Source organism: Falco rusticolus, chromosome 10 (genome assembly GCF_015220075.1).
Source record: "Falco rusticolus isolate bFalRus1 chromosome 10, bFalRus1.pri, whole genome shotgun sequence".
Taxonomy (NCBI): Eukaryota; Metazoa; Chordata; class Aves; order Falconiformes; family Falconidae; genus Falco; species Falco rusticolus.
This window is the reverse complement of record NC_051196.1, coordinates 12,017,985-12,039,476: the sequence shown is the minus strand read 5'-3', so window position 1 is coordinate 12,039,476 and position 21,492 is coordinate 12,017,985. Positions and strand designations below refer to the sequence as shown.

General features: G+C 51.7%; 1 protein-coding gene across 1 annotated transcript in view; it reads right to left on the bottom strand.

Moving 5' to 3' along the window:
* WT1 (WT1 transcription factor) overlaps positions 1 to 3,917 on the bottom strand; it is a 35,874-nt gene extending 31,957 nt beyond the window's left edge. Inside the window, exon 1 of the mRNA XM_037403368.1 lies at positions 3,471 to 3,917. Coding sequence (XP_037259265.1) covers positions 3,471 to 3,861 — 391 coding nt within the window. The 5' untranslated portion in view covers positions 3,862 to 3,917. The remainder of the gene's footprint in view (positions 1 to 3,470) is intronic.
* Positions 3,918 to 21,492: the final 17,575 nt, after the last annotated feature.

Here is a 21,492-nt window from a genome sequence, read left to right as displayed (position 1 = left end):
TGCTTGGACACCAACTTTCATTAATGACTTGGAGCTGGCTAAACAACTTCAGCTAAAAAAGTAATTACAAAGTAATATTATCTCAGAGGCTTCTCGGCTCATCAGCATTTACCCCGAGAACCAAGCTGCTCCGAGAGCCACTCTTCCAAAAAACCAAAACAAAAGTCCGACGCGGGCTGGGAAAAGAAACCCAAGGGGCGACGAGCACCCCCTCCCTCACCCCCCCTCTCTCTTAACCCGCTTATTCCAGCACGGGCACACACACACACACACACACCCCCCAGCCCCGTCTGGATGGGGCGTGTAGCCGGGGGGGGATTTTGTGAGTCGAGGGGGAGCACTCGGGGCTGTTTGCAGGCTCCTTTCAGTTCCCTTCGGTGCCAGGTCTCTGCTTCACCCCCGCCGGTCGGTAATCACGGGGGGGGGTGGGGGGTCAGAGAGGACAGAGTGGGGGGGCAGCAAAGGGATCCGACTGTTGCTTCTCTATTTTATTCTCTCTGCAGACAGCCTGGATCCAGGGACATTACAGGACTTAATTAACAACCTACGGGGTTGCGAGGATGAAATGAAGCGAGCGACGGGGAGGGAAAAAAGTAATACAGAAGACTTTGAAACCTTCACCTTCGCGATGATTTTAAGCTGGCCCTGAGACTGCCGGGGCTGGACTGGCTTGTCCCCGGCCAAGTCCCTCTCACATCCCCCTCGTCCTAGGAGCAGAGCTCCTTTCCCGGCGATGGGAGCAGCGTTGACAGGCCGGTACCTTACGGGCTCCCATCCCACAGCTGTTTCTCGCTCCTTATCTCCTCCCTTAGCCCTCAGGGTAGAGGATCAACCTTCAACTCCCTTTTTCCCCATTTCCCTCTGCCTCATTTTTTAACTTGCAGAAAACAGACACTTTCTACGTTGCTTCTGGCCCGGCGCAGACTTGCGGTGACCTTCAAAATGCAGCTCGGAGCAGAACGAGGTTTTGGCCACATTTTCCGGTGTTGCCTGACCCAAAGCTTCAGGAATGTGATAAGAAAGTTGAGTTCTGAACCGAGCTGCCGATAGCGAGGTCTCTTTAATTAGGGCGTTATCAGAGCCAGGCCTGATTAAAATGTGCTGAAAATAATTGAAAGTTGTACATCTGCTGGAGAATGGGGCGTGCTGGGGGCATCCAGTTGTTGGAGGAGCCCAGCTGGATGAAAGAGACAAGCGAGGGAGAAGAAAATTGGGCTGAGGTTTCAAAGCCTTAGTTTCCTAACCCCCACCCCATCCCAAACTTGGTAGAAATGTCATCGCAGAGCCAAGGTAGTGTCTTTCCCACGGTCGGAGGAACCGGCTAAAAAAAAAAAAAAAGAAATAGCAGTTCAACCTTGAGAAGAGCCAAAGCAAGAACATTTTATCCATCCACGAAAAAGAAAAAAAAAAAAAAAGTGCAAACAAACACCCTTTGCCGAATTCCTTCTTGCCGAAGGAGCCCGCTGCGTGTCGCCGAAAATAGTTGTGGCTAAGGCAGCGCTGCCCGGGCGGGGAGGAAGCCCCGAGCTGAAGGCCACCCCCCTCCGCGGCCAGCCCGCTCGGCCCGGCGGAGCACGGCAGCCAGCCGGGCCACCGGCCCCGCTCCCCGCCGCCGCCTTCCCCGGGCTCCGGCAGGGCGGCGGGCCGGCCGAGCGCGGCCGGGGCGGTGTGAGGCCGCCGGGCACAGGTGTGTGCGCAGGGCTGGCGGGGCCGCAGCCGAGCAGGGCCCGCACGGCGTCGCAGCCCCAGTGCAGCCCGGGCCGGGCTCCGCGGCTCGGTGCGATACCGGCTCCGTGCCCCTTTGCGGCGGCTACACGCGGACGGCAGGGTGGCGCGGCTGCTCTGCCTCCCGCCCGGCCGCTCACCCACCCAGGGCTGCGTCCATCTCCCTCACCCTCCTCTCCACCTTCTCCTCGCTCTTTCGGCCCAGCTGCCAGTCCTCTCCCACGCATAACCCCCTTCCAGATGCCCCCGCAGAACCCCGTGGCCCGGCACGGCCTGTCTGTGCGAGGCCGCCCCCGCCGCTGGGAGCCTGGGGCTGCCCGGGGCGCGCAGCGGGCGCGGGGCCTCGCCGCCCCCGAGCCCCAGGGACGCGCCGGTCCTTCCTAGGGCACGGCCCCGTGCCCCGCTCCGCAGCGTCCGACGTTAGAGCCCGGCGCCGGGGGCCGAAGCAGCGGGGCGGTGGCACCGGGACCGCGGCCCGGCGCTGCCCGGGGGAGGCCCGTGCGCGGCCGCGCTGCTGAACCGCCGCTTCCCCTCCGCCGCCGCCGTCTCCCCTCTCGGCAAACCTCGCCCCGGGCCGCCTCGCCGGCCTCGGGGCACCCCTCGGCGGCCAGCACAGAGCCCGCCCGGCCGGCCTGGGCCGCCGCTCTGGCCCCTCGCCCTGCCTCCCTTCGCCGGCCGCCACAGAGCCGGGGCCGCCGGCCCCAGCCCCTCCCTGTGGGCAGGGGGCTGCCCTCCGCGCCGCACAGCAGCCCGAGCCGCGGGCAGGGCGCCGACGACCCCGCACCAAAAGCGGCGAGACCCCGGCGAGCCGTTCCGCTCGGGCCGAGCCACGCCACCCTCTGCCGCTGCCCTGTCCCCTGAGTCTCGGGGCCGCGACGGCCCGACTCCCCCTCGGCCAGACACCCCCGGCGCCTCGGAGTGCGGGGCAGGCGCCCGGCAGCCCGCGGCTCCGGCGCTGGCTGAAGGAGGGGGAACAAGACCCCAAAGGTCTCGGGCGAGCTCTCCGCACGCTCGCCCCCTTCCCCTTCTTCCTCGCGTTTGCACCAAGAGATGTTTACACTGCAGCCGCTGGAAGAAAAACGATTAAGACGCTGATCCCCGGTGCCACACGCAGGGCATGACCCATCGCCCGGTCGTGCAGCCCACGGGAATCTCTCAGGGCGGTGCGAACAGCGGGGGCCGCTGCCAGCTGCAGCGCAGCCCGTCCTGGCCACGGGGTGCTGGGGGGGAGCTACGCGGCGCCCCTGTTTGCCTAGCCCGGCCGGGGGCATTCATTGCTCCCCAGGCTAATTCGACAAGGGACTTGAACACACTGACGTGCGGGGAGCGGTTTTCGGATTCAGGAGGCGGTTCGGAGGTACACCCCCCACCCCGCCACGGCCTGTGCAGGGAATTGTCTCGGGGCACCGGGCCCATCTCCATCCCAGGGCTTGCGCCGTCCCCGGCCCGAACAAACTTTTGCGAAGCGAGAGGCTGCTCCAGCCCGGGGAGGGAGACGGGGGGCTCCAGCCCACCTGGCAGAGCCGACCGCTGCCCCGCCGGGGGGTGGGGGTAAGCAGCAACTCGTGGCTCCTAACCCCCCCCCGCAGCGACGCGACAGGGAGAGGATGCACGGAAGGGCTGGCTCGCCTGACCCTGCCCGGCCGCTGCCGAGAAAGGCCGGGTTTGCTGTTTACATCGGGTTCGGCGGACCCTCCGGGGGCCGCCCCCCCCGAGCCCGGGGCGCCCGGCGGCGCTGCCCTTACCCTGGTTGCGGATCGCTTGCTGGCTCTCCAAGCAGTTGGGCAGGTAGGGCCCGTTGGGGAACATCCGAGCCTGGCCGGAGGGCGGCTGGCTGGGCGGCGGGGCGCCGAAGGGCCCGTAGCGGCAAGCCCCGGCCGTGCCCGTGAACTGGCCGGAGAAGTGGACGGTGAAGGCGCTCAGGTATTGCTCCTCGTGCGGGTCCGATCCGTTCCAGCTCGGCTCCTGCTTGATGAAGGAGTGCGGCCCCAGTGAGCCGTAGGAGGCCCCCGGGGGGAAGTCCAGGACGGGAGCCCACTGCGCCGCGCTGCTCACCGGCATGGTGCAGTTGCTGTTACCCGGCAAGGAGGGCACGGAGGGCAGCAGCGCGTTGAGATCTCGGACATCGGAGCTCATCTGCTCGCAGACCTTCTGCCTGCCGCCGGGCAGCCAGTCTCCCCCCGGGCCGCACTTGTTCCAGGACACCTGGCCCCTGCCCGCCAAGCCGGAGGCCGGCTCCGGCTGCAGGCACCAGGCTGGCGAGCTCAGCCCTTTGGGGGAAGTTTGCTCCGCCACGCAGCTCCCCGGGTCCAGCCCTGCGGGAGCCGGCAACAGCGACAGGGAAAGGTTGTTCTCCAGGATCGCCTCCGGGGTTGCGCCCGCTGGCAGCGCAGGGCAGGGCGGCGTGCGCGGCTTGTCTGCCTGTGCTTGTGTCTGTCTGTCTGCGCCTGTGGCCGTCTGTCCGGGCTAGGGGGGCACAGCCACCTCGCACGCCTCACCTCGGATGCCTGCTCACCCTCAACTTTGCAAAGCTCAAATAGAGGCGCTTGCAGGGGAGGAGGAGTCAGCCAGGCCGATCCTCCATTCACACAACCTCCGCCGAGGGGCTGCCCACAGCCCGCTCTGCTGAACCCAGCCGGACCAGACACGCGGGCGGGGAGGGGGGGGGGGAGGTGGGAGACAAGGAGAGCCGGGGATGGAGGGGGAGAGGTTACTGTGGGAGAATATATCTCCCCTACACATCACTCCCACCCTGCTTCTGGTGCAAGCGCCACTAAATCTCACCCTAACATCCCTTCGGCTTTAGGAGAGGCTGGCGAGACTGTTAGAGGGATCCAGGTGGCGAGTAAGTACGTGCTGGGCGACTTCCCCGCCAGCTCCGTGCATGTCCGCGGGGACTCCCGAGGGCGGCAGGGTCGCCTCCGCCCTTGTAGGAGCCAGGGGAAGTGACCCAGCCCGGGGCGGGCGGCCCCCGTCCCTGCGAGGGGAAAGTGGCTTTCCAGGTGCCTCTCCCGCCGTGGGAGGAACCCGCGTGTCCCCGGGGGTCCGGGCTGCCTGCCCCCGCCTCCGCCCCGCACACCGAGCGCTCCCTGTGCCGGGCCGCGGCACGCCGCTCAGAGCCGGCCGTGCCAGGGTACCGGGGGCTCCGCCGGCGAGGGGAGGGGCGGGAGCCCTTTGCAAGGGGCCCGGCGCCGGCGTGGGCCCCCTCCCAGCTCCGTCCCTCCGACCTGCCCGTGCGTGAGGGGGAAGGAAGCGGCTGGGCAGGCGGGGGAGGATCGCAGGGCCGTAAGCAACCTGCTTTTGGGAGATCCACCTGGCACTGCTCCTGCGGAGCCCCGGACCATCTCTTCCCTCCTCAGCCTCCTGGACAGCAGGTCCCCAAGCGCACATCCCGGGGGCGGGGACGGGAGAGCCCCTGATGGCGTCTTACACGTTATTCCCGGACGGTCCGTCCAGGCGGCACGGCGGGTTTCGGGTGGGCCCTGGCAGCGTCCCTGAATGGGATGCCCTGATTTTGGTGGTGCGGGAGCCCTGCTAGACCGGCTGCCCTGGTAGGACGCCCCGGGGAGGGCGGCAGAGCCCCGCAGGATGTGGCGGTACCTGCCGGCACCGGGGGCAGAAGCAAGCCCGCAGCCCCCCCCTCCGCCCCCGCGGGGGACGCTCTCACAGAACGCGACAAGAGGGATCCTACCGTCTTTCTTCAAAACTAATTAATAATCAGTGGGGGTGGCGGTGGTGGGTGCTTCTGCGTGCACGCGTGGGACCGCACCTGGCAGCTGCGGCCGCTCGGGGGGTGTGCGGGGGCAGCGCGGCGGTCCCGCTCCCCCGCGCATCCCCACCGCCACCGGCCGCTGTTGGAGTGGCGGCTCCGCAACCCGGCGCCGGGGCCATGGGTGCCCCCAGCAGCCCCCGGCGCACCCTTCCCGGCCGCCTCAGCATTTACCTGCCGCTGGAAAGACCCAGCCCGCTGTCGTCCCGGTGACAATTTACGTTCCTCCTGAGGCATTAAAGATTAGCGTAAGCGTTGCCGATCTTGAAACGCTGTTTTCAAATGCAAGGGGTAAATGCTACAACAAAAGAAATTAAAATAGGTCGTTGTTAGAGTAGCCAAGTATTTCATTTTCTCTTTACACTCTTTAACCAAAACGGTCTGGTTTTGTTATTAGTGAAAATACCTAAATTTTCACAAACTTTCTTCAGAGAATTCCATTTAAGATCGCTTTTAATGTGTAGATCTATTTGTTACGGAAATCTACGTGTAACGTAAGAGCGAAAGATTTGTTGTTTGTCTTTGCCGGTATTAAAGATCGTCTGAGCTTACAGGATCTGCCGCTTGTGCCGAGTATACGCAAAGCTAAACCGCTCTCGGACGCCGTTTGCGAGCGCAGCCCGTGCCGGTGCGGAGGGAACGCGCTGCCCGCGCTGGCACCGCCGGCTCCGGCTGCTCCCGCTCCCGTCCCGCTCCCGCGCCGGGGCTCCCCGCATCCGCATCGCCCCCTGCCCTTCCCCCCGCGCGGGCCGTGCGGAGCCGGGGAGGGGGGCTGCTGCTGGATTTGCCCATTTCTGGGAGGGACCGACACCTGAGGTCGGTCCTTTTCATCTCCGGCTCTAAGGTGGACAACGTAGGTACTGAAACAAGTCTTTGGCCAGCCTGGGCGGAGTATTTCATTTCCCGAGAAAACTTAGACCTCTCCTAATACAAACAGAAAAAGCCCTTCCCCCAGCGGACTATTTTTCGAAGTAGTGTGGGGTTTTTTCTTTGCTCAAAATAACCTAGCTTGATAAATCTTCTTGAAAGGGAAAGATGTTTTCTTGATCACTTAGGTCTGCGTTATTCCACCTGGGAAGAAGAACTGCCGAAGTCCTTCCGAAGCTTCGCCTCTCTCGCACTTCCCAGCGGTGAGACAAGGCGACCCCTCGGCCAGCAGCGCACCCTCCCTCCCCGCGGCTGCCGGCAGCGCCCGCGGCCACCGGGGGAAAGCGGCGCTCTGCCGGGGCTGCGCTCAGCCCTGCGCAGCGCCCTGCACGGCACCTGCGCCCCCCCGGGCCACCTCCGCCGTGCGGGCACGGAGCGGGCCAGCCGCACACAGGGGCGTCCCGGGATGTCCTGGGAGAAACCCGCAGCGGCGCAGCCCGAGGAGGGGACGGAAGCCCGGACCCTTCTATCCCGGGACAGGCTGGGGCCCTCCGAAAAGCGGCCAGCGCCCCGTCCCGCAGCCGCGCCCCTGTAGCCGGCAGGAGGGAGAGAGCACGCTCTCCAGCCCCGGCCGGGAGCGCTGGCAGCAGGGCCCCGCGGCAGCCCAGGGGAGCCGCTCCTGCCGTGCGGGGGACATCTGCTCGCCTCTTCCCCGGGGATCGCGACCCTGATTCCAGTCGCATCCTGGCGTAAATCACCCCCCGGCCCGCAAACCGGGCGCCCGCGCCCGGGCTCCGGTGCCCAGCTGAAAGCAATGGCCGGAGAGATGGCGGTTCAGGGACAGCAGGTCCTTTGTCGGTGCCCAGACCCAGGGGCCCGGGACCTCCTGCCCTCTCCCCTTCGAACACCGCACGATCCAAACCTCTGCCAGGCAGCAATCAGGCTGCATTGGTTTGCCCGCTATTCCATACCTATGCTGATTCCTGATAACGCTCTATCTTCGATTGTGCTCGAAGGCATACTCTGCAAGATTAAACAACGGATATTCCCTGGACGAGGATTATTCTACTGAGAGTCCCACTCGACGCCGGGCAAAACGGGCTCGGGAACCTGCTCCAGCCTGGGTAGAGGTGAAGCACCTTCCCGGCCGGCGTTTCCCGTTCCGCTCTCTCCCCTGCCGTGCTAACCCGTTAAGGGACCGGTAATTCTTACTGCCCTTAAACTCAGAAACGATCCCTTCGCGGCTCGGAGCCGGGGGAGACTGACATAAAGAGAGATGAACCCCCCAGCCCTTCCAATCCCGCTCACAGCACGCAGGGGGGATCTGTCTCCTTTCACTCAGGGAGCTGATAAGAGTTTAATTGACAAGCGCAGCAGAAACCAAGCTGCGAAGCCCCTGCGGGAGCGCAGGGTGCGGAGGGGCTGGAGCTCACCACGGCGGGCCCGATCCTGCCCTCCTGGCTGCCCCTCAGCGCTGCGGGCACGACGGCAGCCGCCGGCACGGCGGGAACGGCCTCCCCTGCCTGGGCTGACGAGGGCACTGGCACCCTTTCCAGCTGGGGAGAGGACATTCTGGTTTTCCTTTGGGGGGGGGGGGGGGGGGGCGGAAAAGCCTTTTTCGATGGCGCAAGGAGGGAGAGGTGTGCGCCCTCTCCCCGGCTGCCCGCTGCGCGGAGCAGGGCGCGGGCGGGCGGGCGCTGAGGTCCCCCCCGGCCCGGGACCCCGGCCGTGCGCCGGCGCTGCGATTTCACCGCACGTCCCCTTCGGCCCGGCTCCCCCGCCGGCCCTGCCGCCCGAAGCGGCGCGGGGCTCGGCCGGCTGAGCGCTGCCCGCTCCCCGCGCCCCCGGCCCGGCCCCGGGGCCAGCTCACGGCCCCCAGGCCGCCTCCCCAGCGCCGGGACCGCCGTGCGGCGGCGGAGCGCGGAGGGCCGGGCCCGGCCGGTGGGGCTCGGGCCATTATTTTACCGTAAATCTTTGAAACGCTGGAACTAATTACGGAGAGGATATGTCTCAATTTGTTCCGCATTAGCGCCGCGCCGGGCCGCAGGCACCGAGCACGGGAAATTGATGAGCGCGGCCCCGCGGCGGCTCGCCGGGACTGCGGCCCTGACCCCGCGTTCAACCCCGCCTGCAGCACCTGCGGAGCCCCCCCGCCGTGCCCGCTGCGGGGCCGGGGGCTGCGGGGCCGGGGGGCGCCGGCGGAGGACGAGGTACCGCGGAATTTATTGGCATCCCGCTAAGGCTCGGCGCGGTGTAAATCACGGGGCTGTGCAGGGCCGTCCAGCATCCCCACGTATCCTGCCCTCGGCGGGTTTCTGGGGAATAGGAGGGCAGAAACAGCCGGGTATCAGTAACGTCCTTCAGATCTGGCCTTACGTGACATTTAAAATGTCTTAGATACACAGCGGGATATACTTATGGAGCAGCTAAAACTATCATACAGAAAGCGTATAGGTGTTCTGGCACACAAAAGAAATGGCGGGGGGGAAGCTCTTGGGTAATATGCTCAGTTCTTGGCATTATCTGTAATGGTTTTGAAACTAATAAAGTTATTATTTTGGGAGGGGAAAATAAACCAATATTCTAAAACATAATACATTATAAATGGATGTACGGTAACTGAGATCTAAGGAACTAATTTCTCCCTGGTTATGTAGAATGCATATCCCTCTCTAAAGGCATACCGAACTCGAAATGTAATCGTATGTAAGCAGATCAGCAACACCACCCATCATGGACACAAATCCAAAGAATTCTCTGAGCCGCCTGGAACAGCATCTTTGAGTATGGGTACACGTCAGAAACGCAACCCAAATTCACACATTCAAAAGTGTTAGGAAGGCTCCAGCTGACACGGACCTGCTGTCCCCAGCCCCACACTGCGGTATTTCTGGTACCTCACGGGTAAGGACAGGCAGTTTCTAACTGCCACCAGCAGTCTCGAGTCTTACTAACCCTCGGGTGTTACAGGACAGGGACGGAGGAGGAATTGTCCTTTACCAGTTTCTCCAGTAGGCTGACCATGAACAAGTTTTCCTCAACACTAACCTTTATCTTTCAACTTCATTCTTGAACAAACAGACTCCAATAATGCAAGCAAAGTCTTGCAAAGCCCTTTTGCAGCCCTGAGCAAAGATACTCTCTTGACCAGACCTTCCCAGTGGGAAGCTGGTGGGGCTCCAGTGAGGCTGGTCTGCCCTATTGCAGCCAAGGATCTAAACCCATTTACACGGGGTTTTGGTCTCATCCTGCACACTTCAGAGGAATTCATGCATGTAAGCACCTGATGAAGGGTCCCACCGAAATCAGTGCTTAGGGACTTCAGTCCACCAGGGTCTTAACACCTTGTACCACACTGTGGGGAGAGCCAAGCGTATCCTCTTTGCCTATGGGATGTTCATGGGGTGCGGAAGACAAGCAGTGAAGACAACGTGTCTAATGCCTCAAGCAGACGAGGAACAAAGGCTCCTCGGTTCTGTTCAATGCTTTCTGCATGCTTCGGAGAAATGGAAGAACTGACCGGTTTTGCAAAAACAATGGGGGACTCCAGCAGTATTTGTGGAGTGCTTGGAGACTTTGGGTAAGCAAAGAAATGCAGATGGTTGCTGAATTATGCAGCGCAGCTCAGTGTGATCTGCCAGCGATATGACCTGTGAGGGGGTGGCAGGGCTGGAGCGCTATTGCAACACGGCAAGTCCCTGCTCCCAGTCCCATTAGCACAGCATACGCCAACGGCTCCTTCACAGCCTGGGGGGAGATTCCACTGCCCACAGCCCCCCAGCACAGCCCTTTAGCTTTGTTAGTAATTGAGCATACCCAGCCCTTCATTTAAGTGCAGCTACATAAAAATACGTGTCTCTTTTCTCTCTCTGGACTATATGTACTGATATGTGTGGATTGCAGCAATACACAAAAGGCAAAACAAGATAATTTTTCTCATCTAGCTGGCTGAAAGCAACAGGCAGCAAAAATGTAGCTCCAACCAAAACAAGAGCTTTCCCAGTTCTTTATTCTGAGGTTACCCACTCAATATGTTTTTTTTCTTCAAAACCAAAGCATTACAGTCAGCCTCTCCCTTGTGTATGTATCACATGCTGCTGCATGGGATATCTGCTCTGGTCATGAGGGTGAACAGTCACCTGAAAACTCCATGGCTTCAGGGCCTCAGCTCAAGAGAGGTCTGCTGCAAGCAGGGACAGAAGCCCTGGTACCCTCCACTGAATCAAGCTGGGCTCTGCAGGTGCCTGCACAGTTCTCATCAGCACGTTACTGCAGGACTCGCCGTTTCCACAGTTGTGACTGTCACTGTTCAGCAGCAGCCTCTGCTGACCCTACTGCTGCCGACAGACTTGTCTCACACAGCTCATGCTGAGGGTGAGCTATGCAGGGACAGTTAGAGATGAAGCTTGCAGGGAGAGGTGGGGGGAAAGGGAGAGAAGGGAGGGAGCCCATGTGTTGAGCTTGCCTTAGAAGTCACATTTCTTCTTCGTGAGACACAGGAGATTCTTTTCCCTTCAGATTTTATTTATGTTTGATTCCGCTAAATTCATCTGAGTACTGCTATTACACAGGAATGAAAAGCGCTGAGGGTTTGCTGTAGCCTTTGAGTCACAGACTCAGTCTGATCAAACCTACCACTTGTTTTTCCTTCCTATTAAATGAAAACAGAGTTCAATAAAGTTCAGGTCGGAAGTAAGAGCTACTTTCGTAACGTCTTGACAGACCTTTCTTAAAATACTTAACATGTTAGTTGAAAAGAAAGAAGCACAAATAAACCCTGTCAACTTGTTATTTATAGACTTTTTAATAAATGAAACAATGAAAGGAACAACTAAGTAAGTGTGATTCCTTTCTCTAGATTGCACTACCATAGTTTATTAGCTCTATGAACAGATTTGCAAGTAGCACCATCATGCTAGTCAAGATATTAAAAAAGTTTATGAGCAGTTGCTTAGAAAATACAAGATAAAGCCTACAGAAATCTGATACTGGTCAATGGTGCATTTGTTCAAAACATAATACTCACTTCATGTCTCCATAAATCCTTTGCAAATGAAACTTCCATTGTGATCACTGTTCCAGATCTAAACGATTTATTTTTTTTTTTTCTTTGGTAGACATTAGATATCTCTCAGAACGTACAAGTTATGTACCTATTGATACAGAGTTAATCATGCCTCCATGAGATAATAAATATTAAATTCAAATAGGGAAATAATTCAAAGAAGGAATTCAAAGAAGTTTTTTTTTATTTATTAGTGGATTAACTTACATGAAAAAAACCACATTTCTGTGTGATCTGTTTCAAAATTCTGAGCTTCCACAGTTTCAACCAGTTAGATCCTGGGAGCAGAGCAGACATTGGATCATGTGCAGGGTCAAAACGGAGTTCTTAAGAATATTATCTCATTGCTTCACCCTGAGCTGCAGCAGCCTTTGCAATTTCTATGTACACTTGAGGAAATGGGTTCTACTGCTTTGAGCAGCTGCTAGAAAACAAGGAGTATACTGAAAGGCCAAGCAGAAGAGACCCTCCAGGAAAAGTCTGTCAGCCCATTCTCCTAACTCCATGGTCTGAGCTTACAAATTTGTAGAAGCATTGTTGTATTCACTACCTCTAGCTTTCTAGGCTTTTGCACACTTGTCTCCTGTCTCCTAATTGTTCAAATCCAAATGAATTTTCAGTTACCAATTTACTCTCAGAACCTCTGGGCAGAAGTCAAAAGAAGTTCAGCAAATTGGTTGGATATCAGCTGAAAACACACTTAATTTTTCATTAGATAGACTTCTCTCAGAGGAACTACTGGAGTCAGCTTTAGCCAGCCACCAGACCTATAATGAAATAATTCTATGTATTGGTAACATGGACACCTTGTTGTAGCTACATATGCTTTATCACGGAATGAAAGTTCTTGAATAAGTTGAATAAGCTCCTGAATGTTTTTCCTTATTTTACTAGTCTCTGTTTTGCATACAAAAACTCTCCAGCCAAATAAAGATTTCAGGGTATTTCACACTTGCAACATGCTTCACTCCAACACCACCTATCAATAATACCCATTCAGATATTGTAAAAGGTTTGGTCCCAGATTTACGGGGACATGTGTGAAAGGCATATGCAATTGTCACCTAACGCATCTTCAGAGGTGGTATCCCTTTGGACAGTTGAATCCAACATTACAGTTTCCTGCACTTAGCATCAAAGAAACACAATCAAGCCCATAACCACAGTAAACGCATTTGCATGCACAAGCTCAGAGGAGGCAGGTTTTCTTCAAGACCTGTAATATTATTTAGTAATCCTAACTGAAAGAGAAGCTGTAGGCTGGCCAGCACACAAGGGATGCTCTGGGCTGCCCAGCAAATGCAAAGAATCCAAAGACCCTCAAACACAGTTAAAAGATGGGGAGCACTATCCACTCCTGGGTGCCAAGTTATTAGGTGACTACAGAGCTATGCTTTGTGGAGCACTGCAAGGCTCCGAATAGTCTTCCGCAGCTTTTCCCAAATCACAGAAGTCCCCTGGGAAACGTCAGTAATCAAACAAGATCTCGTGGTCAGGAAGCTTTTCTTCATCCAGCCAATTTTATTTCCCCTTCATCATTCCATCTATTACTCATTACATCCTCCTGCCAAACTCGACATAATTCTTCTCTCTCTCTCATGCTTACATGTTTCAGTTACACATAGACCATTATGTCCTTTCATCCCAGCTTTTCCTACCCCTTATTCAGGCTGCACGTATTTAGTCCTTTTCATTTTTCCTGCTGTCCTCCTCTGAGCTCTGTCTAACAGCATCTCTCCTCAGAGAAGCACTCTGAGTTGAACTAAATATTCTGCAAACAGTTACATTTGGCAGTCTCTAAACGCAAGGACACACAAACCAATGACTAAGTCACCTTGAACAGCTGAGTGAGAGTTCAAAGTCATAAAATTGTCAAATCAGGATAGGGAACTCTGGATGACACTGCAAGATCAACTTCACAGGAAGCCCTCAAGTAATGACATCTTCAAAAATTTCCCAGGTCTGCTTTATGGTCCTTGTCTCAAGGAATGTGTCATTAAGTACATATTTGCAGTGATTTTTACGTACAAAATATTTTATAAGCATTCTGCCACTGCAACGTTTACTGGTAAGCACATATTATCCTTAAAATCTTACAGTATATTCTTGAGACACAACTTAATTATTGTTCCAAGAAACTGAAGTACATGTGAAGGCAACTTTTTACCCAATTAAATCACTTACTGTTAGCAACTCATGCTTAAAACATTAGAACATCACTGAGTTGCACAGTTACAATAGTTTGCTTCTATCATCACATCCCGCTTCAAAGAAACAGCTTCCACAGCCTTTCACTGCCAGAAACATGTGGCTCTTATCCATAAACAAGGCAAGGTCATTCCACAGATTGGAGCATATTGCAGATTTCTACATAGCTTACAATTCTGTAAGCTCAGGTCGAAAGACTTCAAGTTTAGTCGTCTGAAGATGCTGAATGTGGTAATTTAGCTCTTCAAAACCTAGGAGCACTATATATTTGAAATTGGGTTTACATCCAGTTAGGGAAGACAGTTGTCTAGATACCCATTTTTGCTAAACTATCGGCTTTATGACTAGACGCTGATAATGGTGTAAGTTTGTGTAAGGTGCCAAAACTTTACAAAAAACTAGAGCTACATTATCACTCCCTGAACTCGGAGCCTGATTTTCCTTTTATAGCAGAAGAGACAGGTAAAATCACTGGAACTTCAGAGCACACATCAGCCCCCAGGAATGAGATGAGAGACAGGTACTGGTACTGTGACATGCAATGTGGCATGCTAAATGAGCTGTGTGCAACACACACACAAAACAGTAACTTCTGTTTTCATCTGTGGAAGGCAGCGTGTGCTAGGACCGCTCTAACAGCATAGCTCATTGGGGTCACTGACACTTTCAGCATGCGATGGCTGCACTATTAAGACAACTACTGTGTGACCTGCAAGAGCTCTCAATGCCTGAGCAAGAAACCCCTGAGCAGCTTTCAAACTGGAAAGGGCAACTAGCAGATTTAAAGGATCATGAATACCCCATAGGAAGTGAAGCACCTGCCTCTACCGGTTAAGCCTGCACCTTCACAGAGCAGAAACGGCACATCATGTGCATGCCCTAAGCCAAACCCAAATATTGGTACTAGAACTACGCTATTACAGGATGGTTTCCATCTTCCCATAAAGCTACTCTTTCCCTCTCCCCTCAACTTCTGTGCTTGTTCTCCTCCCCCTGAATTTGTTTTTGTTATAAAAGAGAAGGACACACTCTGTTCCCGTCTTTCCTAGGTAACTGGAAGGAGCTACACAACACGGAACATTTGTAGATAATTTTCATGCCAAAGACAAGAAAGTGCTCCGATTACCTGGCATGCATTTACCAGGGGGAAGGGAATGAAAGGAGTCTTAGCCCCGCTCCCCTGCCTTTAACACTGGCTGCTGCAGCACATGGCTCTGCCTCACCTCACGAAGTCCTGGGCTCTCGGGTGTTCTCTGACTTTTCCAACTGTGAACCAGGGTCACGTTTTTTCTTGATTATGGCCAGAAAAAATAGGTGGCACAAGGTATGCAAGGTATCAGGCCCTACGACCACTGATAAATCTCTAAGTACTTTATGTGGATTATGTTGGAAACATATTCTTAGAGACACTGTTCATGTTTATAAAGTCTTTTGGGGTGAACATTGCTTAATGGAAAAGCAGCATAGAAATTTAACAAAAGCCACGCTGCAAAATGTAAAAAAGTAATTCTCCCACAGGAACTGAAAGGCATTTCATACATGTCCAATGAGACATTAAAAATAATTATGTGGAAGAGTAATAGCTCCCTTGGTTGTTTTAATATATTTTTGTCTACAAACAAGAAACGTTCTCTAAACTGCTGCCTTGGCTTGGCTTGAAAGGTCTCTCAAACAAAAGCCCTTCAAGTGACCCTTAGATTATTAAAGCTCAGTAACAATGAATGTGGATCTCAGTTCAAACAAAGACTGTAAAAATAAAAAGACAGCAGTTTCGGTCTTGGAAATGAGCATGCCTGAATAAACTGGAAACACACAGAATGTATTTTTGATCAATAGTAATACCTTCTCTGAACAAAACTAAGAACTATTGCGTAAGTTTTTCGACGTTGTTTTTCCTCTCAAACAATAACTGCAAATAGACTCACTTCTACTACAAGTGGAAAGGTTGGATGCTGTGTCTGAATTTGCACTTCCCAGAATTCATTCAGAGAGTACTTCAGATCACCAAGGTTTTTTTTGATTATATTCTTAATGATTTTTCCTCCAAAACCTGCTAAATGTTATTAGTATCATTGGAAACATTTGTGGTGAACAAAAAATGCCAGCAATACCAAATTACAAAGCTCAAACACTGATCTGTGTCTCCCATGAGAAAGAATAAAAGGTTGAGATGTTCAATGACAGACATTAATGTCAGATGCCAAAGCAGAAAAAGCAAACATAGGAGTGGGGAGAGATATATAGGCCCCATAGAATATCTTGTTTTGAAAGTCATATGTCATTTAAATGGCCTTTATAAATGAAGAAGTTAATTCAGAATATCTTTTTGTGTAGTTTTCTGGCAGAACATACACTGCTGCCAGTTGACAGTCAGTTTTGCACTTGTAAACTGGAGTCACAGCTTCATGGCTGTGAGCACCGACAGCTGTCCACGGCACTCTCTCTGGGCATAGGCCAAAAAGGATGTCACCAGAGCAAGTGGGCTGTACAAAAATCAAAATCATCACAGTTCTATCTCCTCTGTGCCTACCAGACTTGCTCTTGCAGCTAGTGGAAGAACCGGAGAAGTAGGGACTGTGCATATAGCTGAGAGAAGGGGACAATCTCCCTACAGAAACGTGGTCCTCTGCCCTTTCCATCTCACTTGCCAGGCAGCTCACCAGTCCCTCACCAGTTGCTCTGGCTTTCTGTGTGTGCTCTGGTCTTTCTTTTCCCTCCCACTCTTCTTCCTTTAGAAGCAGCAGCCCAGCTCTCCCGTCTCTGTGGCACACCTGTCACACTTCTCTAATGAGCTCTGTTGGCTATTATTGGCTATTATCAACACAGTGGCATCAGGCAGACACAAGTGTTTAACCGTTCCTTAGCTGGGTAGACCATGCTGTACTAAAACAGTCTCTGATGTTTTCATCATGGAAGTTCACCACCACTGGGAGTACTGCTAGAGCTGAACAGGTGGACAGAAATGCAACACATCTTCCCAAAACAGACACCCTCTATACATTAACAAAGGCAGGCAACAGATGTGTAGAAATGATCCTTCTCATTTAGCACAGGCAATCAACCCTGTCTCTCTGTTGGCAAATTTCTGAACTGAAAGCTCTGATGGGCTTGAGATTTGTAATGAAGTACAGGCAGAACTGTGCATCTGCTTTAACGACTTGGAAGCTGTAACATTGCTTCTCTACACAGGGGTGCGTAACGACTGGAACTGGATTAGTATCCTTGCTGACCAAAGTTTTCTATTCAACCTATTTCTATTCAGAGCAGTAAATGAGCTACCTTTGTGTTATGCCTGATTCCTGTCCAGAGGGTTAGGGAGATGTTTGTTCTGCATAACCATGGCAACAAAATTGGCAATTAGCATCAAGTTTGGCTATTCCTGTGAACAGGAATTACCCCGTGAACTCCACTTGCCAGACACCAAGCAGCCAGCAGTGCAACAATGATGCATTTAATACAGTGATGTATTTAGTACCATCAAGACTGGATTGGAATACAGTAATAATAAAAGACACTATAACCTACCAATCTACCTCTTTCTCAGTCTCTCTCATGTTTCGAGACATTTGTATTTTCTCTTAGATTTAGTGAGCATCTCTCTTTCCTGCCTTAACAATCACCTCCTTGCTGTTGCATTGCAAAGGCTAATGCGCTAAAGCTCACCTGTAGCATGGAGTGATCACACAGTTCCCTGGAAGTATGACTTCTCTTAGCACATTTTACACAATGCATTAAATGAAACACAGGACAAAAGTGAGTAAGTATATGCAGGAGGAAAACATTTCTGCATGAGATCTGGAAATAACGAAAGATGAAAAGAAGACATGTGATTTACTGAATAGATTAGTAGTTGATAACGTTGTTATTGATGTTCTTCAAAGCACTGATTTACATTTAATGAGAGTTCACAATTACGCAGGAATCTCCCTTCTGTTCTGTTTATGGTGTTCAGAGCAGTGTGGCAGTGGTCTGCCACCAGGGGTTCCTAGGTGCTCCAGCAGTACAAATAAAGAATGGCAGCAGGTGATAGAACTGATTACTAGAAACTCTTAACAGCTTAGCTTAACATCTGATACTAAGAAACTAGGGCCTGGATTTCAACACAATTCTCAGACTGCTTTTGCCAATTGCATCATTTCTATAGTTTGTACAACTCTTCTGAAGTTAGATAGATGATGATAATATTGATGGCCTCCTGTAGTTATCTTTTTATTACTGTTCTTTCTATATAACAGTATAGTAATAGTAATTAGCTCCTTGTTCAGAAAAAAACCCCCTAATCATGCTGTGTCTCTGCAAACACCAAAACCACATAATGACCTGCAATGTATTACAAAATGCTGGTCACAATTGTACGAGTTAGGAAAAGAAAGATGAATTTGAGAGAAACTGGGTCTAGTGAATGAGATACTTATCAATTAAGAGTTGAATCTTTTTTTCACAAGGATGTCAATCAATGATGATGGATGCTATGCTCATAAAGAGGAAAACTAAATACCAATAAATAATATTGTTAAAAATGACATGGCAACACATGCCAGAAGACTTCATCCTGGTATTCATCTCTACCTGTCAACAGAAAAGCCCAAACAGAAGCATGATGTCAGTTCAAGGAAAAGGCAGAGGACTTGTCATTTCAAAAGCCTATGGTTTATTAATACTTAAGGTGTGCTTAACCATTTCTTTATCATTTTTGATCTTCCGTATTAAGTAAAGCTACCCAACACCTGAACACTTGAAACCATGCTAAAGTGACAAGAAAACCACTTTTGGATTAAAACCATAACCTTTTAAGAAGTCAGCAAAGTCTCAAACTTACTGTGTATTTCTCCCACAAAGACAGCAACATTTGGGTGATGCATTAAAGGCAGAGGGAAAGAAGATGGATACCAAACAAATAGCATCACGATCGCAAAAATTCTGTGAAGTCAACAAAAACTAGGCAGGACTAGCTGTACCATGCTTTGCTTATAAAATATGTAAAGAAATAAATCCACTGATAATTTTAAAAAACAAAATACGTATAAACTGACAGAAAAGTAGTAAAATACTTGAAGTATCATTTCATACACATATGTAGTTTAATCCAAGCAATTAACAAGTCTTGGGAAACAAAGCAAAAATATTTTCTCTTGGTTCAAGCAAAGCATTTGAAGGCAGGTTCCCTTAGGAAACAAAGCTTATGTGACTGCATTGCCAGTCCATCTGTCTCTTGAATAACTTCTCAACCTCAGACCTGTTTCAGCCAAATTCTGTAGAGACATGACATTTCCAGCAACACTAAATGTGCACAAACATCAAGAACCTGGCAGCTCAATAGAAACAAAGTCCTAAACTAGTGCCCCCACTAAAGAAGCGCTGCTGTGTCAGCATTTGTACAGTCTGGCTCCCCCCTGGCCAGTTACTCATCATCAACAAAACATGCGCCCATTGCCCCGCTGTTACCTGGGGAGAAGTAAGGGAAGTGAAGTTAGCGGGAGTGGGAGGAATCACAGGGAAAATGTAGGGAGCAGGGGTTGAGGGGTGGGCAAAGAGCTTAGAGGCAAGTATTCCAATCCAGGCAGCTAGGATTCATTAGTTCCACTGTCACAGAACAACTTGTCAGCCAAGAAACTAGTAATAATAAATAACTAGGAGTTATTTGCACAGCTCAGTTGATATAGGACTTTCAAAACCTTTATTTGCTGGCATTTCAGATCTTACTTCCAACCATGGAGGCTTATGCAAGTAGAAGATTTGATCTGCCCCCAGCAAGCTGAACATTTACATTGGTGGGGCAAGGAAAAGATGTGTAATGACATTGAACTAGGATGCAACAAACATCAGGTTGCTTTAAAAACTCTAGAAGAGTTTGTATCCTTCAAAAAGGGGGTATTTCCTGCTTCTTTTCAACTGCACCATTGTCTACTATAAACCAATCTTGTACTCTGCTTGGGAATAGTAGAACGTGTGAGTAAGGACAGAGTTTACTAAATGTTGAATTAGTTGGGATTGATTTAACCATTTAAGCTTTTACTTGTGCTTAGGGAAACATGCTGAACTTTGAAGAAGTTTTTTGATGCCATCTCTTCTAAGCAGGATGTAAACTGATTCTCTTTCATTTTCTATAAAGGAGCCCATAAAAAGTTGTCCTGTGACATACACAAAAGACAGCCAGAAAAAAAAGACCAGCTGACAGAAACCACCCCAGACAGATGTATTTGTGAACTTTATATCAATTCCCCTCTGTCAAAAACTGACTAGATGATATAAAAGTGCCCAGGTCACTCTAGAATACATAGTCTTACAAGAAAAAGTTCAGTCTTCTCATTCTCAGTTTTCAGCTTTTCCCATGTGATAAGATCTGTGACACCAGCTCCGTTGTTATGGCTCTCTCCATTCCTGAGTGTCATTAAGCATGCAGTGACATCCACAATCAGCTTCAGTTTTGCTCTAGGTAAGGCAAAGAGCCAGCCATTAACAGTGGGCTTGACAAGGGCAGAAGCAGAATCATCACCAAAGGACTGAGTTCTAGTGTCTATCAGATCAGCAGCTGTCACTTAACCTCCAGTTGTTATTTCTAACAAAACCATTCCTAAAGGAGTGGTACAAACTCTCAGAAAGCCTTTTCTGGTTCCAATTTTTTTACAGTGCAGACATCTAACTCGTCCACAGCTTGCCCCCAATACTGGTAGCAGTTGAGGTTCCCAAAGAGCAAGTTCAATATCTATGGGAAGGAGAAGCGCTGACTTTTCTTCAATACCTTGCTAGCTACGGGGTGGGACTAGTAGCACTTGGGGCTAAGCCTTCTTGATAAAAATTTCCCATCCCGGTGGCTGTGTCTGTCTAAACTGTCTGAAGGCACCTGCTACAGCTGGTCCTGAAGACCTGGCCCCAAGTTATCCATGTGGCTTCCACTGGGCCTCTGGGGGTTTCTTCTTCATTGCAATTGAGAGCTGGGAGCAGAACAGAATGAAAAAGGTCCCACTCAGAATAAATGGCCAAAGCACACTGCAGAGAGGAAAAGGGTCTTGGTCATTCAGTTCAGGTGGAACATGTGGCACCTTCATAGAAAGAAAAGCAGCAGCGTTTGCCCACAGAGCAGTTTTAATAGATGGTTTTGTCATTTGTGTTGCAGCATTCTGCAGAGGCAAGAGGAAAGATAAGATGCAGGAGCCAGAAAGGACTATGCAAACTCCCTGGCGGAGCAGACCGGGGTATCTCACTGTGCAGCTTAAAGTCCTTGCTGAAGAGACAGCAGAATCATTTCAGGAGTGTGGAAGGATGCAACCAGATTTGGGAGGAAGTTAAAGATGGTTGTGGGAGACAGCTGTATTCACACAGCTGCCATCATCTCCTGTCCAGGGTATGTCAGACATCTCTCTTCTCTGTTCTCTAGGTACCACCTAACGGGTTGTGTAAGGAAAAAAAGATAAAAAAATAAGGTGGTCGTGGTGGTGAGGAGTGAGCTTTCACACCAGAGAATTCACAGTTGCTTTTTTGGTAGTCAAAGCTGGATGCAATTTTTTCTCATTGCTGACCTTTCATCTGGACAGACACGTTCACAGAGCTATAACTTGTACCTGTGAGAGCTGCATGCCCAAGAAAGCCCAGACCACTTTCTGTTGACTCCATTCATCCAGCATTTGTGTTCTTAGATTTCCTGTTGTCCAGACAAGGACTCTGACAGGGCTAAACAACTCCACTGCCAGCAAATAAATCCAGAGCATATCAGTGTCTCATATATCAGTGTTTCATATAATGCACCACTGACTTCCCATACTTCCAAAACAGATCCAGGAAGAGACATGAGAATGCCCCATATAAGCTAAAGAATCCCTTGCTTAGAAAGTAAGCAGGATTACACAAGCGTACCCTT